This window comes from Asterias rubens, chromosome 5 (assembly GCF_902459465.1).
Source record: "Asterias rubens chromosome 5, eAstRub1.3, whole genome shotgun sequence".
NCBI classification, from domain to species: Eukaryota; Metazoa; Echinodermata; class Asteroidea; order Forcipulatida; family Asteriidae; genus Asterias; species Asterias rubens.
This window is the reverse complement of record NC_047066.1, coordinates 14,691,753-14,708,425: the sequence shown is the minus strand read 5'-3', so window position 1 is coordinate 14,708,425 and position 16,673 is coordinate 14,691,753. Positions and strand designations below refer to the sequence as shown.

Genomic DNA, 16,673 nt, shown 5'->3' with positions numbered 1-16,673 from the left:
CAACCAGTAAGAACCACTGCAGTTCTGTTGACAGGCACAGCTCAATTCATCCTTACAGCTGCAAAAAAATGTTCTCCAAAATGTAGACTCCCATCAGTGACAGTACAGTTTCTCAGAAAGACCAGAATGTAAAATAGAAATACTCAGCTGACTCAGCTATAGGTTATAATCCATTGTTTAATGTGCCGAGAGAGACTGATGAAATGCTTGTTGGTCGGATGATGAAGAGTTTGTTGGGCTTTATGACCAATACTTAGATTTCCAACTTCCAAAAAGCGCAGACTCATAAAAATACACCTTACAGTCGGTGATATATGCAATGTTATTCAGTAGGATAGCTGAGGTTTTACAACTGCAGAGTAGTAGAGTTATCCCAGAAACCTCATCAGGACAATATGCCAGTTGTTAATCATGTTTATGTTGCAGCTGACACAGTCCGTGAGCAGAACAAATACCATTCTAATAAGTTTTAATTTATTTTGCCACCAACAGCCAACGTATATAAGTTTGTCTTTCGCTTTAATAACAGCAGTAATCTGTGAATGCAATAAAAAAACTACCCTCACAAACACAAGCTTCATTTAACATTATTACAGTGCTAGAGAGGGAAGGAGTTGAATTCATGGCCATACATTTTTATTCTACCAGGATAAATACAGCATAATCAAGGTTTTTTTTTCTCACTCCAGATGTACACTTGATACACGTGTACCAGTATGTTTATATAATATGGTCATTTGTGCATGTGCATTATACGATACATAAAGCCAGTACTTAAAACCAAATAATAATAATATGCAGGCTGGGAATCCATGCACAATGTAGCCATAAACCCAAGGGGTTATCCCCTGTTACTATTAATGTTTTTTTTTTTTTTTATTATTATTATTATTATTATTAGATACTTCTGGTATGAATCCAAGGTTGCCCAATAAGTGAACTTAAAGGAACACGCTGCCTTGGATCGGTCGAGTTGGTCTTTGAAAAGCGTATGCAACCGTTTGTTATAAAATGCATATATGATTAGAAAGATATTATGAAAGTAGAATACAATGATCCCCACAAGTATCACTCGAAATTGCGTGGTTTTCCTTTTACCTCATCGACAAACACAGTCGGCCATTTATGGGAGTCAAATTGTTGACTCCCATAAATGGCCGACCGTGTTAGCTCGCAAAGTAAAAGGAAAACCACTCAATTTTGAGGCAAATGTGTGTGGATCAATGTATTCTACTTTTTAAACATCTTTCTAACCATGCATTTTATAACAAACGGTTACAACCGCTTTTCAAAGACCAACTCGTCCGATCCAATGCAACGTGTTCCTTTAATATATGGAGCTCGCAAGCATGATGGCATCTGTAAACAAGGATGCTTGCTATGCAAACCGGAAACCCTAGGGTTACCATACTCTTCTACGATACAAATTCTGGTTTGTGTTAGGTGCAGTAGGCCTACCAATCCCAGTGCTATGGCTTAATGTCCTATCCGAGGAACGAAGCAGTTGTGATAAACAATCATGCTCAAGGACAAGGGAATCAAACCCACGCTGAACAGAACACCAAAGTTTGAAGTATGGCATTCTAAACCTCCTGGCCACAGGATCACTTAGAAAGATACATTTTGTAATCACTCTTAAAATTAAATGTTCCGGTTATAAGCCTACATATACAGCAGTTAAGCACTTTGAGGACAATTCCACCTCAAAGTACTGTGGTGTATTAACAAGATATCTGTATATGTTCCAAAATTTGAACCTGAGAAGCAATTCTGTCAGTAAGTTTCTGAGATTGTGCATTAAATTAACAAAATGAAATTGTTTCGAAAATCAAAGGTATACTTTGCCTTTAATTAAAAATCAGTGTGAACAAAATCACAAAATTTATGTGACGAGTATTTTGGTCTGAACAGCTCAAGAACGGTCTTCAAGCTTCCATATCATGCACAAACATATCCAGTAAAAGTCACTGTACATGTTTGGTAACTGTGTCCAAGATCAGTGTTCTCACTTGGTGTATCCCATCATAAGCATAAATTAACAAGCCTGAGAAAATTTGGGCTCAATTGGTCATCGAAGTTGCGAGAAAATGATGAAAGAAAAACACCCTTGTTGGACGAAATTGTGTGCTTTCAGATATGAATAAAGACCTAGCTAAAAGTCTTTTAATATTTTAGAGAGAAATTACCCCTTTCTCAAAAACTACGCTACTTCAGAGGGAGTCCGATCGTTTCCCACAATGTTTTATACTATCCACAGCTCTCCAATGCTTGTTACCAAGTCAGTTTTCAAGTTAATATTTGTTTTGAGTAATTACCAACCGTGTACCTTCCCTTTAAACACAGGGTGTATGATAAAAGACAAATGTATTTTGAAATCTACCTTTTAAAAGCCAAAAGAACTCTTCGTTGGGATTGTTTGTTTATGCATTTGTTTGTTTCTTTGTTTTAATGATCTTGGTGTCAAAAGAATGATCGGCAAGCTCGCCCAAGACATGAGTAGACCTATCGATTCTTTTAGAATCAACGACACCCGCAACTGATGATTGGCAGGAAGGCATGAAAACATGTTTTTGCTCTGAAGGGGATCTGAAAAAATATCCCTGCATTCTCATCCCCACCTACACGATTTAATGACACAACCGTCATAATGGCTTCCTCGGTCACCCCCATATCCACCCACCCATACCCCATGGTTACAAAACCAACATGGTAGATAAATTAAACTGACATGGGCCACACCCATAAAACTTTTTTGGAAACCTTGGTATCGAGTCAACAGTCTTAAAATGTCACTGAATTGGAGAGCGCCATCATTTATTTATCAACATCTTTAGGAATGGCACAAATCTATAAATTGTTCTCCAGTAACAACACAACATTCTAGTAGTTATAATATTCTGGTACATAGTGAAGGCTTGATCCGCTGTTACCCTTTTGCTTGCGCAGGGATTTGTTTAGATTAAAGCTGGCACTGGATCCTATATGCAGTATATCTTTAATATGCAGTATGCATTGAAGCCTTTATAGTTGGTTTACATCTGTAGTCGGCTAGAAAACTTCAACATCGCCTCAAAGTTCAGTAGTGTAGAAACAGGCCCAAAAAGTACAATGAAGAAATGTACGAAGCCAGACACTGCATAATACAATGTATACAATACCTCACATGACTGGTATTATTTGATCTATATATAGAAAAGGGATTTTTCTTTCTCAAGGGATGGATGTGCAGTGTACCGAATTGTAAGTGCAGCAGAGTACCAGTACCAGTATGGGTGTGATGCCTCATGAACGGACCCACTCACTCAGCACAATATACATGCACAGAGAGGTTGTGGATGCTAAGTCGGTGGTACTGATGACGAAAGACTTCAAACACCATCAATAATTTGCTTATCACATTGTAAGTATCTAATGAAATTTAGGGGTATGACATAAATGGTTGCTCCTGTGATTGTTGACATTGTTCATAATAATAAACCACAAGTGAAAGTGTGGTTTTGTAAACTTAAAATCATTTGGCGTTAAAGTTAACAAGATTACTAGAGTGAAACTTCAACCAATGTTGATTGTCGCCCTCCCTTGTCAGTATCATTGTTCCTGGGTGAGTCAGAAATCATGCAACCAAAGTATGACCTTTAGCCAGATCAATTCTAGCCTGAACATCTGATGTCACACTTCGAGGCTCATGAATAACGCCAGAGATCAGCCGTCGAGCCGGCGTGTACATATTCACCTTTGACCTACATTCATTCATGTATACGCAGTCAAATTCTATGGAGAACAGAATAGGAGTGTATTATTTGGGCATCTATGGAAAGCTCATATGTCACTGCACATTATCCAATGATAGCATTTGTATCCAATGGAATCACTGGATCTGAGTAGCAGGTACCCGTCTTTATCCTTGCCGATAAAGACAGTGGCCCAGTCTAGATGACTCATGTATCGGCCTCTGCGATGACCGAAACCCCCGGTAAGCTAAAGACGAATGAATAGGCAGTGTGCTTGTGACATACCAAGTAAACAGCTAACGTGAGTTGAGACAGTCCTGCACTGTTTGTGTTACTTGGTATGTCACCAGCACACAGTCTATCATTCGCCTTTGAACAGCGCAGGTAAGCTACAGGTGTTTCGTCATCGCAGAGGTCGATGAATATTCACCCTGCTGTAATGAATCAGAATAAAGGAAACCTGTGCAACGTTCGTCGTGTATGTAAATTGTGGGTGTAGCTGCCCAGGGAGAGCTGTTCATTGGCTCTGACGTGGTCGACCGGCCAACGTACCTCCAAAACCTATGAACACTAGTGAGATCATGTCTAATATTTGTAATTTGCATATTAAGACATGGTTACAGCGCGTTGTGTTTATTTGCAACACTGTACTCTGCTTGAAATCAATTTACAAGTAAGACAGATACAATTACTGAAATTGTATGTAAATCTATGATAAATGCATTGTCTTTCTATCCCAACAGGGAAAGATTGTAACAAGCTTAAGTCAAAGATGGCTGCCCGTATCACAGTCCATTCAGTGCTTGATAAGATCAGTAAGGATCATCTAGAATGTCCAATATGCACCAATCGCTTCATCAATCCAACAATGCTAGACTGTCTACACAGCTTCTGCTTCACATGCCTCAAGGAGCTTCACCAACAAGATCCTAACAACTCCATCCTACTGTGTCCTCTGTGCAGAAAGAAAACAACACTAGAAGACAACAAGGTTGACAGTCTACCTAAGGACTTTAAACTCAATGCCCTGGTGGAAGAGTTTACTGTTCAGGAGCAACTTATTGAGGGTCATGGGTCAGAGGTCAAATGTCAAGCCTGTAAAAGAGATCATACGGCTGTTTCCAGATGTATTGACTGTGAACATTTTATTTGTCATGAATGTCAACAAGCACATCAGCATATGGCTATTTTGGAATCACATAAAATCTACTCACTTGCTCAACTGCAATCAGGTGTAGTAACCTACCGCAGTAAAATCAGGGAGTACATTCCAAAGTGTGGCAAGCACAGTGATCAGACTCTGAACATCTACTGCAACACATGCCAGAAGTTAGAATGCACAACTTGTACCATTCTTGATCATGCAAACCAAACACATGACCCTATCGGCATACCTGAGGCTTTAGACAAATGCAAACAGGAAGTCGCAGAGCTGGTTGCAAAAGCTGAGAAATGCAAGGCTGATATTAAAACTGCCATGGAACAAGCTAGTGAGTCTCGCAAGAAACTGGAATCTTCATATGCTGAAACCAAAATGAAAATCTCCCAGAAGGCTGCCAAGGAGAGAGCAAAGATCACCGAAGAGGAACAGCAGCTGAAACAAGAGGCAGAGAGTGTTTACAAAGACAGAGTTCAGACATTTGAAACTGCAGAGGCAACCAACACAAAAGAAGTGACCCAGGTAGAGCACAAGCTGGATGAAGTGAATCAGTTCATGACCCAAGCAAGTTCTCATGAGATTCTGGATTTCAAGCTGAAACTTAAAAACAATCTTGATGAACTAATTAAGATACAAGGTGAGATTGTGTCTGACAGGCTTTCCTTTCTTGAGTTTGAAGAAGGTGAAAGGTCAGTGGGAAGACTGGTGCTGGAAGATGAGCAACAAGCTAAAGCAGAGGCTCAGGCCAAGGAACATGAAACAATCCATACAAAACAAAAGTGGAAACTGAAAGAAAGTTTCAGTCTATTTGGCTTCACGCAATGTCAGACGGAAAGGTTTGTTACAGCTTTCTCCGACAATGAAATAGTAGTATTAGATATAGACCACGATGCATTGTGTGCATTAAAACCTCAAGTAGCAGCAAACACATCACAGTCTACTCACTGCCCACAAAGATTAAAACTAAAAGGTCTTTCTGAACCATCAGCACTCACTGTGGGCAATAATGATCACCTGTATGTGATTGACAATCTAGAAGTCAAGGTCTTTAACAGGAAGTATATGCCCCTCTATCAGTTCCAACTAATGGTAAGAAACTTCTCCCCATCAAGACTTGCGGTGGATGAAAACAATCTTATAGCAGTGGGTTATTCAGAAGGGCGGAAGATCTCACTCTACAACCCTGATGGATCACTCATCAGAACATTCTCTACTCCAGTACAGGTAGACTATTTGACTTTATACAAGGAGAGGATTATCTACAGCAGTAGAGGTGATCTTACACATTTACACTCAGTTGATTATAAGGGTGGAAAGGTGTTCTCAGTAGATATTAATCAGTCTGAAGATTCCTGGGGTATTTGCTGTGATAAAGATGGAAGTATCTTTGTTGCTCAATATAATAGGACAACACAAAACAATAGAATATGTCAGTACAGTCCTGATGGCAAGTACATTGGATGTGTCATTGAGGATTGTGGTGATGCCTATGACATCACATTCACACCATCTGGCAATCTTGTAGTGGCAGCAATGACATCAGTACACATCTTCCAAGTTGTTTCCCAGTAAGAATAGTACCTCACTTAACATGCGAAAGTTAACTATAAAAACAAAACAACTGAACCAATAATATCATAACATACACATTACACTAGTTCATTATATTGTAAATGTAGCGATTTGCTGGCTCCTACCTAATTAGGAGACTTGTTGCAGTAGTCACATTTTTAACAATAACATACAATGTCAATGGGTAAACAGTGTGATTGAAATAACTTTGAGACACTGTATGTTGTATAGGATTACAAGGTTTATATTTGTTGTGTTGTCATTTAGCCTCTGAGGAAGACTCCTGCTGGAGTCAAAAGAAATGTCAAGCCTCAAACTATTTGTTGGAATACAAGGTTGTCAGAGATGCACTGTTTAAAATTTCAAGGATGACTCATTGAAACCAACTAAAACCAAAGCAAAGACACAGATAATAGGATTAAGTGTACAGTAAAAGAAAGAGGGGTTTATGGGCGTCATCTGGACAATCTGTTTATTGTTTAGTCTTCCTGTCCTGCTGGTCAATCTGTTTTGTACACTTGTAAAAGTATTATTGTTGGAAGTGAACATTTTGGACACCTTGTATTTGATTCATCAGAATATCTGGAGAATTAATTTCCTAAACCTAAATATATCCTTGAAGAGCATCCACAATCTGAAATGTCTGAAGCCAAAGGCAAAGGAGGCAATATGGCATTATGTACATTACGTTGTTTCATAACAACAAAATTAATTGTAAATCGCCTAAATTACTGTTTATGTGAAGAAGAAAAAGAAAGAAAAAAAAGAAAAAGAAAAAGGGATACAAAAAAAGGTGTTCCACTTCCATGTGACATCCAAATTTGGTACAGAATCACCTTAAGATAAGATGGAATGTGGAACAACAACTACTCAAAAATAACCTTGTTGCATGGAAACAACAATTTAATAAGTGGACAGTACAAATAGCAAGATTTATTGCCCCTAACTAATTTACTGTCTGTCTCTTCACATTTTGCAGAGTTTGTAAGTACTTATAACACAATGAATGGCTTATCATGCCCACCTATTATCTTTAACGATCAAGTTTGGTATTCCAACATGCATTAAAGGACACTGTTGTTCAATAAGATCACATTAAATTTAATTCAAATTAATAGTTGTTTTCTTAATTCTAATGCCTGTCAAATGGAATCAAACAATGTACCGTAATCACCACCGTTTAAGTAAACTGACGATTATTGTTATTTTCTTTTCCTACTTTTCTTATATTTTCCATTTTGCTTGTAAATTAACACAAACACTTCATCACTATCATCTGCTAGCTCCCAGATGTATATAAATTGCTTTATTGTTTTACTAAGCCTTTTAAACTAAAAGACAGTTACTGTGTGTAAATTGCAAAATAAATGTATGAAATGAACAGGTTGAAATGTAGTTGCATTTACATGCTTTAAAGGGCACTTACGTAGGTGGCACCCCTGTCAAAGTGTACATTTTTTTTTTTAAGCAGAAGACTTTTCAAAAGCAATATATACTCCTGAGTAGCTCCAGTTGGGCCCTGGTTACGTAGGTGGCACTCATGTCAAAGTGTACATTTTTTTGTTTTTTAAGCAGAAGACTTTTCAAAAGCAATATTTCTTCCTGAATAGCTCCAGTTGGGCCCACAGGTTACGTAGGTGGCACTCCTGTCAAAGTGTACAATTTATGTCCTGTACTGTAATGACCATACTCACTAAAGAGTACCATACACTTGCAATGGAATAGAAGCAGCTACTTTGCTTCCACACCAGTGTGTCTTACATGAAGACTGGGCCCAGTTTCATGGAGTTGCTTGAGCAGAAAAGATTTCTTAAAGATTAAATAGAATACCAGTCTAATAACAGGGTACTCCCATGACATGGTATTTTGGCTCCACACCTTATTGGTGACCATGTTTGTTATACTCAGCTACTGGTTGTGCATTCAGCAGCTTTATGTACTGGTCCTAGCTGATAGCACACTTCACCACAGAAGAGCTTGCTGGTGTTTGTAAAAGTTAATGTGAAACATTGTACAAAGGTGCCATTCATAAAAACACTCAAATAAACAAAACATGTATATTCTAGTACTATCAATAGTTCTATATGAATGATTTCAGGTTGAACACAGAGCAATTGACTTTAAAGCAGATCTTGAGCAAAGTAAATTATTATTTGAATTACTTATAAGAAGCAACATGACTGCTATAGCCTGGACCCAATTTCATAGAGCTGCTTAAGCACAAAACTTTGCTTAAGCAAAACAAATTTGGCCAGTAACATGTGTAAAACAAGCAAGCTATTTTCGTGCTTAAGCAAATGCAATTATTTTGCTTAAGCAGCTCTATGAAATTGGCCCCAGGTCCCATTCACTGCTAGTACAGCATCCCCACATACAGGGGTCATTGTGATGGTACATGGTATGAGATACTTACCATAACAGAAGAGGGATCATAACTTTGACATTTGAAAGTTTGTTCTGAATGCAGGAACATACTTGAAAGCCTGTGAGTGCTGCACTTACTGCACTTTGTGCAGCATCAGCATATTGAATGTATCCACTGAGATTGTAAATAAATGTTCACAGTGTAATTAAACCTTAACCTAAACGGATACAAGTTTTTTCTTGTCCATCAAATAATATGATATTTGTTATTATTTAATAACAATAAAACTCTATGACAATTGCACAAGTTTCTCAAAGAGGCGTCTACAGGATGCTTTGAAATATAGTTATTACATTTTTTTAATAGATGGAGTCCATAAGAAACAGAAACAAATATAATAACAAGTCTCTACTGTTTTTCTCTGAAACACTCCAAGTCTATTTGGACAAAAAAGGGTAAAAGTTAAATTATTGAGATTATCCTGTAGCCCCTGTTTAAGAAGTAACATTTATTTTTAAAGTTTGAAATGTTCATCTCCATTCGTGGAAACCTGCTTTGGCTATTGATAGAATGGTGAGATCAAACAGTCCAGAAATTTATAAGTCCAGATTAACAACCTCATATGATATTAGTACAGGTCTCTCAAACAGACATTTATCATCAAATTTACCCTCAAAAGTCCAAAGCGACTTGCACCGCGTTTACACTTGATCCTCCTACAAGAATACAAAGAGGATCAGATCCAAGAAGCGAGATCAAGCATTTTTGTGCCGCGTTGACACTTGAGTGTGATCTCGCACTGATCTCGCATAGTTAAATGGAAGTTCAGTTCAGCTGACGGCAAAGGTTACTTTGCGAGGTCATTGATTGTGTGCGCGCTAGTTGCTTTGCTCATTGCGCCGCGCTGGTTTTTTTAAAATGACCTGACACACCGGATGTGAGCAGCTTAAATTGCAGGATCTGATCTCGATCTGCGTTCACACTTGTTTTTTGATCGCCTTTGCAGGATCTGATCTCTCTTTCGCAATAAAAGGAGATCAAAAAGGAGGATCAGATCAGATTATTCAGAGGATTCTATAGCACAGGAGACCAGCCATTGATCATGAGAAGATCCGGTCCTCTACAGTTGCCCTTTTGATTTTCATAAAAAAAAAACAGGTTTTTTAGATTATAGGAGGAGCAGAGATCTCTTTGGCCAGGGGAACGGCCAGGAAGGGTGGGCAGCCCAAACGTTGAAAAAAGTCCATCCACACTAATGCAATCGAACACTTTGAAGCTCCACGTACAAAAAGTACCACCAAAACTCTACGATTTATACAAGATTTGAATAGGCCCTAATGTTGTTGTAGCTGCAGCAAATGAAACTGCTCTTTAGACCCTACTTTTATGTTTTCAGTGCTGATTGAGACCATTTCAATGGTAATTTTTTTAGATCCCCATTATGCTTTTGCAGCTGATTGCAATACCCCCTCCCCAAAGCCCCTCCCCATACTATGTTCCACCATAACAAATAGATGGTTTAATGCAGAAAAGATAGATTGAAAATTGGTATGATTTCATTGATTATTTGTTATTATATATATATTTTTTTAAACCAGGGCGGCATCCAACAGAGCAGGGATGAGCAACATGTTATTATGTTTACTTTGCCAATCACTCAGTTTGAAATCTTCCACTACATGTATGTTAAAATAGAACACGTCCACTGTAGAGGTGTAGGGCCTAAAGTCTACATGTACATCATCATGCCTTCTAATGTACATGATGTACCACACTTCACGGTGACATCATTGGATCTATAAATAGAAAGGGGATTTGTTTTTTTCAAGGAGTGATGAGCAATAATATCAACTGCTACAGAGTGCACTAGGGACTGTATGAATCAATACAGCACAGACCCACCACATACAAGGAACAGGAGGGTGTGGATATTAAAAACACCAGACAGAAGTCACGTCTTATTTGTTGGGTGAATTTACGAAGAAAGACCTCAAACAACACCAAGAACTGTAAGTACTTGTTAGTCCGTGAACTGTAGGGAAAATTATTTGCACCATGTACCTGTAAAATATGGTTTGCATGTGAATGTGGTTGACGAAGGTACACTGAAAATTGCAGAAAATTGATTTTGCCTTTTCATACTTGAATTTCTCACCCTTGTAAACACCCAGTAAGTAAGGCAATTTCCAAGGAAAACCCCCTGCGGTGTTACGTTAGAGCCAGGACCCTCAAGGTTTTTGCACCTTGGGTGTGCATTTCCGTGAGAAAATGGCTGAACTACACATGGGGAGGTTGTGGGGTTACAAATCTTCCAGGGGAATTTCCCAAGGTTTCATTTCCTGGGAATCGTTGGAATGTTGTAAGTAGATAATGTTTTAGATAAAAAGGGCTATTTCAGGGATACCCCCCCCCCCCAAAAAAAAGTTTTAACGGAATCTTCCGCTCACCACTTCTAGAACCTCCCTGCCTGTTGAGTCTAGGCTCGTGGAGCGCACTCAACAGATTTGCTAAGGAATCCGACAAACTTGTGCGCAATTCACGTTTTGCGCTTTGCCGAATTGTCGGCTGAATCATCTGATAGAGCAAAAAGCGTGCGCAATCTTCAAATTTGCACTCTGTTTGCATGCCAGCTCAAGTTAATAATTCTGAAAAACTGCATGCATTCTGAAGATTGTGCATTATTTTCTTGTTTCTTTTCTTGAGTCTCACGCCTAATGCGTAAGTCTCACGCCTAATGCGTGAGACTTGGTAGGTCTGCAACTACTTTTTTTTTTTTTTAATAGGGTCAGTCAATAGTTGAGCAACTGCCAGGGGCAAAACTATATATTAAGCAAATTCTCCAAACAAGTGGAGTACTATATTTAAAGGCTTTTTTGTACCAGAAGAGGGCATTAAATTTTGAGTCTGAACCTCAACACAGCCATGAGCGCAATATATTAATATGTGTTGTAATGTAGTGTTCAACATGAACAATGCACAAATTATGCACAGTACATACATGCAAAAAACATGGTCCAGCACATTGTCTTTTGTGCAAGTTGAGTCACCTAAAGTCATTTGACACAATGAAAGAAACAACATCTGACTGAAAACATGAGTAGGTTAATAAAAAATGAATTGACCTTTTTGTACCAACAGGGAAAGATTGTAACAAGCTAAAGTCAAAGATGGCTGCCAGTATCACAGTCCATTCAGTGCTTGATAAGATCAGTAAGGATCATCTAGAATGTCCAATATGCACCAATCGCTTCATCAATCCAACAATGCTAGACTGTCTACACAGCTTCTGCTTCACATGCCTCAAGGAGCTTCACCAACAAGATCTTAACAACTCCATCCTACTGTGTCCTCTGTGCAGAAAGAAAACAGCACTAGAAGACAACAAGGTTGACAGTCTACCTAAGGACTTTAAACTCAATGCCCTGGTGGATGAGTTTACTGTCCAGGAGCAACTCATGGAGGGTCATGGGTCAGAGGTCAAATGTCAAGCCTGTAATGTTGAAGAGCATGCAGCAATCGCCAGGTGTGTAGACTGTGATTATTTCCTTTGTCAGGAGTGTCAAACTGCACATCAACGTTTTCCTGTTACTAAATCTCATCAGGTCTACATGCTGGCACAGCTGCATTCCGGAGAAGTCAACTACACGTACAGGAGTAAAATCAGGGAGTATATTCCAAAGTGTGACAAGCACAGTGATCAGACTCTGAACATCTACTGCAACACATGCCAGAAGTTAGAATGCACAACTTGTACCATCCTTGATCATGCAAACCAACCACATAACCCAATTGGTATACCCGAGGCTTTAGACAAATGCAAACAGGAAGTTGTAGAGCTGATTGCAAAAGCTGAGAAGTGCAAGGCTGATATTCAAACTGCCATGGAACAAGCTAGTGAGTCTCGCAAGAAACTGGAATCTTCATATGCTGAAACCAATATGAAAATCGCCCAGAAGGCTGCTAAGGAGAGAGCAAAGATCACCGAAGAGGAAAAGCAGCTGAAGCAAGAGGCAGAGCGTGTTTACAAAGACAGAGTTCAGACATTTGAAACTGCAGAGGCAACCAACACAAAAGAAGTGACCCAGGTAGAGCACAAGCTGGATGAAGTGAATCAGTTCATGACCCAAGCAAGTTCTCATGAGATTCTGGATTTCAAGCTGAAACTTAAAAACAATCTTGATGAACTAACTAAGATACAAGGCGAGATTGTGTCTGACAGGCTTTCCTTTCTTGAGTTTGAAGAAGGTGAAAGGTCAGTGGGAAGACTGGTACTGGAAGATGAGCAACAAGCTAAAGCAGAGGCTCAGGCCAAGGAACATGAAACAATCCATACAAAACAGGAGTGGGAACTGAAGGAAAGTTTCAGTCAATTTGACTTCACACACTTTCTGGAGGTAAGGTTTGTTGCAGCTTTCTCCGACAATGAAATAGTAGTATTAGATATAGGCCACAATGCATTGTTTACATTAAAATCTCAGGTAGCAGCAAACACATCACAGTCTACTCACTGCCCACAAAGATTAAAACTAAAAGGTCTTTCTGAACCAAAGGCACTCACTGTGGGCAATAATGATCACCTGTATGTGATTGACAATAGAGAAGTCAAGATCTTTAACAGGAGATATAAGCCCCATCATCAGTTCAATCTAAGTGTAAGAGACTTCTACCCATCAAGGCTTGCAGTGGATGAAAACAATCTCATAGCAGTGGGTTATAAAGAAGGGCTAATCTCACTCTACAACCCTGATGGATCACTCATCAGAACATTCTCTACTCCAGTAAATGTAAACTATTTGACTTCATACAAGGAGAGGATTATCTACAGCAGTAGAGGTGGTGTACATTTACACTCAGTTGATTATAAGGGTGGAAAGGTGTTCTCAGTAGATATTGATCAGTCTGAAGATTCCTATGGTGTGTGCTGTGATAAAGATGGAAGTATCTTTGTTGCTCAAAATAATTGGATAACAGGAACCAATAGAATATGTCAGTACAGTCCTGATGGCAAGTACATTGGATGTGTCATTGAGGATTGTGGTAACGCCTTTGACATCACATTCACACCATCTGGCAATCTTGTAGTAGCAGCACAGACATCAGTAAACATCTTCCAAGTTGTTTCCCAGTAAGAATAGTACCTCACTTAACATGCAAAAGTGAACTATAAAAACAAAACAACTGAACTAATAATATCATAACATACACATTACACTAGTTCATGATATTGTAAATGTAGTAATTACTGTTTATGTGAAGAAAAAAAAAGAAAAACAAGAAAAAGAAAAAGGGATACAAAAAAAGGTGTTCCACTTCCATGTGACATCCAAATTTGGTGCAGAATCACGTTAAGATAAGATGGAATGTGGAACAACAAATACTCAAAAATAACCTTGTTGCATCTTGGTTGCATGGAAACAACAATTTAATAAGTGGACAGTACAAATAGCAAGATTTATTGCCCCTAACTAATTTACTGTCTGTCTCTTCACATTTTGCAGAGTTTGTAAGTACTTATAATACAATGAATGGCTTATCATGCCCACCTATTATCTTTAACGATGAAGTTTGGTATTCCAACATGCATTAAAGGACACTGTTGTTCAATAAGATCACACTAAATTTTATTCAAATTAATAGTTGTTTTCTTAACTCTAATGCCTGTCAAATGGAATCAAACAATGTACTCACCACCGTTTAAATAAACTGACGATTATTGTTGTTTTCTTTTACTACTATTCTTATATTTTCCATTTTGCTTGTAAATTAACACAAACACTTCATCACTTTCATCTGCTAGCTCCCAGATGTATATAAAATTGCTTTATTGTTTTACTAAGCCTTTTAAACTAAAAGACAGTTACTATGTGTAAATTGCAAAATAAATGTATGAAATGAACAGGTTGAAATGTAGTTGCATTTACATGCATTAAAGGACACTGTTGTTCAATAAGATCACATTAAATTTTATTCAAATTAATAGTTGTTTTCTTAATTTTAATGCCTGTCTAATGGATTCAAACAATGTACTCACCACCGTTTAAATAAACTGACGATTATTGTTGTTTTCTTTTACTACTATTCTTATATTTTCCATTTTGCTTGTAAATTAACACAAACACTTCATCACTTTCATCTGCTAGCTCCCAGATGTATATAAAATTGCTTTATTGTTTTACTAAGCCTTTTAAACTAAAAGACAGTTACTATGTGTAAATTGCAAAATAAATGTATGAAATGAACAGGTTGAAATGTAGTTGCATTTACATGCATTAAAGGACACTGTTGTTCAATAAGATCACATTAAATTTTATTCAAATTAATAGTTGTTTTCTTAATTTTAATGCCTGTCTAATGGATTCAAACAATGTACTCACCACCGTTTAAATAAACTGACGATTATTGTTATTTTCTTTTACTACTATTCTTATATTTTCCATTTTGCTTGTAAATTAACACAAACACTTCATCACTATCATCTGCTAGCTCTCACGTGTATATAAAATTGCTTTCTTGTTTACTTTTTAAAAGAAAAGACAGGTACTGTGTGTAAATTGCAACAAAATAAATGTATGAAATGAAAAGGTTGGAATGTAGTTGCTAATAGCGTGTTAAGTGTTACAGCTGATTGGTTTATAGAGCACTGATTTAAGTATTCCTAACACAGTTATTCAAACATGCATTAGAGGGCACTGTTGTTCAATAAGGTCACATTTATTCATGTTAATAGGTTTTTTTTAATGCCTGTCAACTGAAATCAGACAATGTATTCACCACTGTTCAAGTAAACTAATGAGTATTGTTAATTTATTTTTACTACTTTTTTTATATTTTCCATTTTGCTTGTTAGTTAAGATAAACACATCATCATATATGCTCTCACATGTAAAGAATAATGCTTTCATTTTAAAAGCTTTTTAAAACAAAAGTATCTTGTGTAAACGGAAATTAAAAGTTTTGAATGTATTTGATTAGTTTTAAAGCTGGCTGAGTGGTTTATAGAACATTGAACTGAGGCTCTGGTACTATTGGAGTCTGGTTTGGATCTTGGGCCCAATTTCATAGAGCTGCTTCAGCCCTAAAAAAAAAAGAGGCAAGCACAATAAAAATATAACAAACAAAGATTAAATCCAATCACACCATGTATTCTACATGTACCATCTGTGATTCGTACACTGCTGATTTTTGTTGTTAAGCAGAAGAATTTTTAAAAGTACTATTTACTCTTGAATAGATCCAGTTGGGCCCTGGTTACGTAGGTGGCACTCCTGTCAAAGTCTACGTTTTTTTGTTTTAAGCAGAAGACTTTTTAAAAGCAATATTTCTTCCTGAATAGCTCCAGTTGGGCCCACAGGTTACGTAGGTGGCACTCCTGTCAAAGTGTACAATTTATGTCCTGTACTGTAATGACCATACTCACTAAAGAGTACCGTACACCTGCAATGGAATAGAAGCAGCTACTTTGCTTCCACACCAGTGTGTCTTACATGAAGACTGGGCCCAGTTTCATGGAGTTGCTTGAGCAGAAAAGATTTCTTAAAGATTAAATAGAATACCAGTCTAATAACAGGGAACTCCCATGACATGGTATTTTGGCTGGACACCTTATTGGTGACCATGTTTGTTATACTCAGCTACTGGTTGTGCATTCAGCAGCTTTGTCCTAGCTGGTGGCACACTTCACTATGAGCTTGCTGGTGTTTGTAATTCTTAACGTGAAACATTGTACAAAGGTGCCATTCATAAAAACACTCAAATAAACAGAGCAAGTATATTCTAGTACTATCAATAGTTCTATGAATGATTTTAGGTTGAACAAAGAGCAATTGAATTTAGAGCAGATCTTGAG

General features: G+C 37.8%; 2 protein-coding genes across 2 annotated transcripts; both read left to right on the top strand.

Annotated features, from left to right (window-relative positions):
- The first annotated feature begins 3,279 nt into the window (after positions 1-3,279).
- LOC117290508 (E3 ubiquitin-protein ligase TRIM71-like) lies at positions 3,280-15,147 on the top strand. The gene is made up of 3 exons (XM_033771929.1): positions 3,280-3,400; positions 4,475-7,846; positions 14,727-15,147. The coding sequence occupies exon 2, from the start codon at positions 4,504-4,506 to the stop codon at positions 6,460-6,462; it is 1,959 nt and encodes a 652-aa protein (XP_033627820.1). The 5' UTR covers positions 3,280-3,400; positions 4,475-4,503; the 3' UTR covers positions 6,463-7,846; positions 14,727-15,147.
- On the top strand, positions 10,715-14,804 carry LOC117290507 (tripartite motif-containing protein 45-like). Its single transcript, XM_033771928.1, has 2 exons — positions 10,715-10,836; positions 11,966-14,804. Exon 2 carries the CDS (start codon positions 11,995-11,997, stop codon positions 13,954-13,956), a length of 1,962 nt encoding a protein of 653 aa, XP_033627819.1. The 5' UTR covers positions 10,715-10,836; positions 11,966-11,994; the 3' UTR covers positions 13,957-14,804.
- Positions 15,148-16,673: the final 1,526 nt, after the last annotated feature.

Coding starts and splice junctions, on each gene's coding strand:
- LOC117290507 (XM_033771928.1), top strand. CDS start 11,995: ATGGCTGCCAGTATCACAGTCCATTCAGTGCTTGATAAGATCAGTAAG.
- LOC117290508 (XM_033771929.1), top strand. CDS start 4,504: ATGGCTGCCCGTATCACAGTCCATTCAGTGCTTGATAAGATCAGTAAG.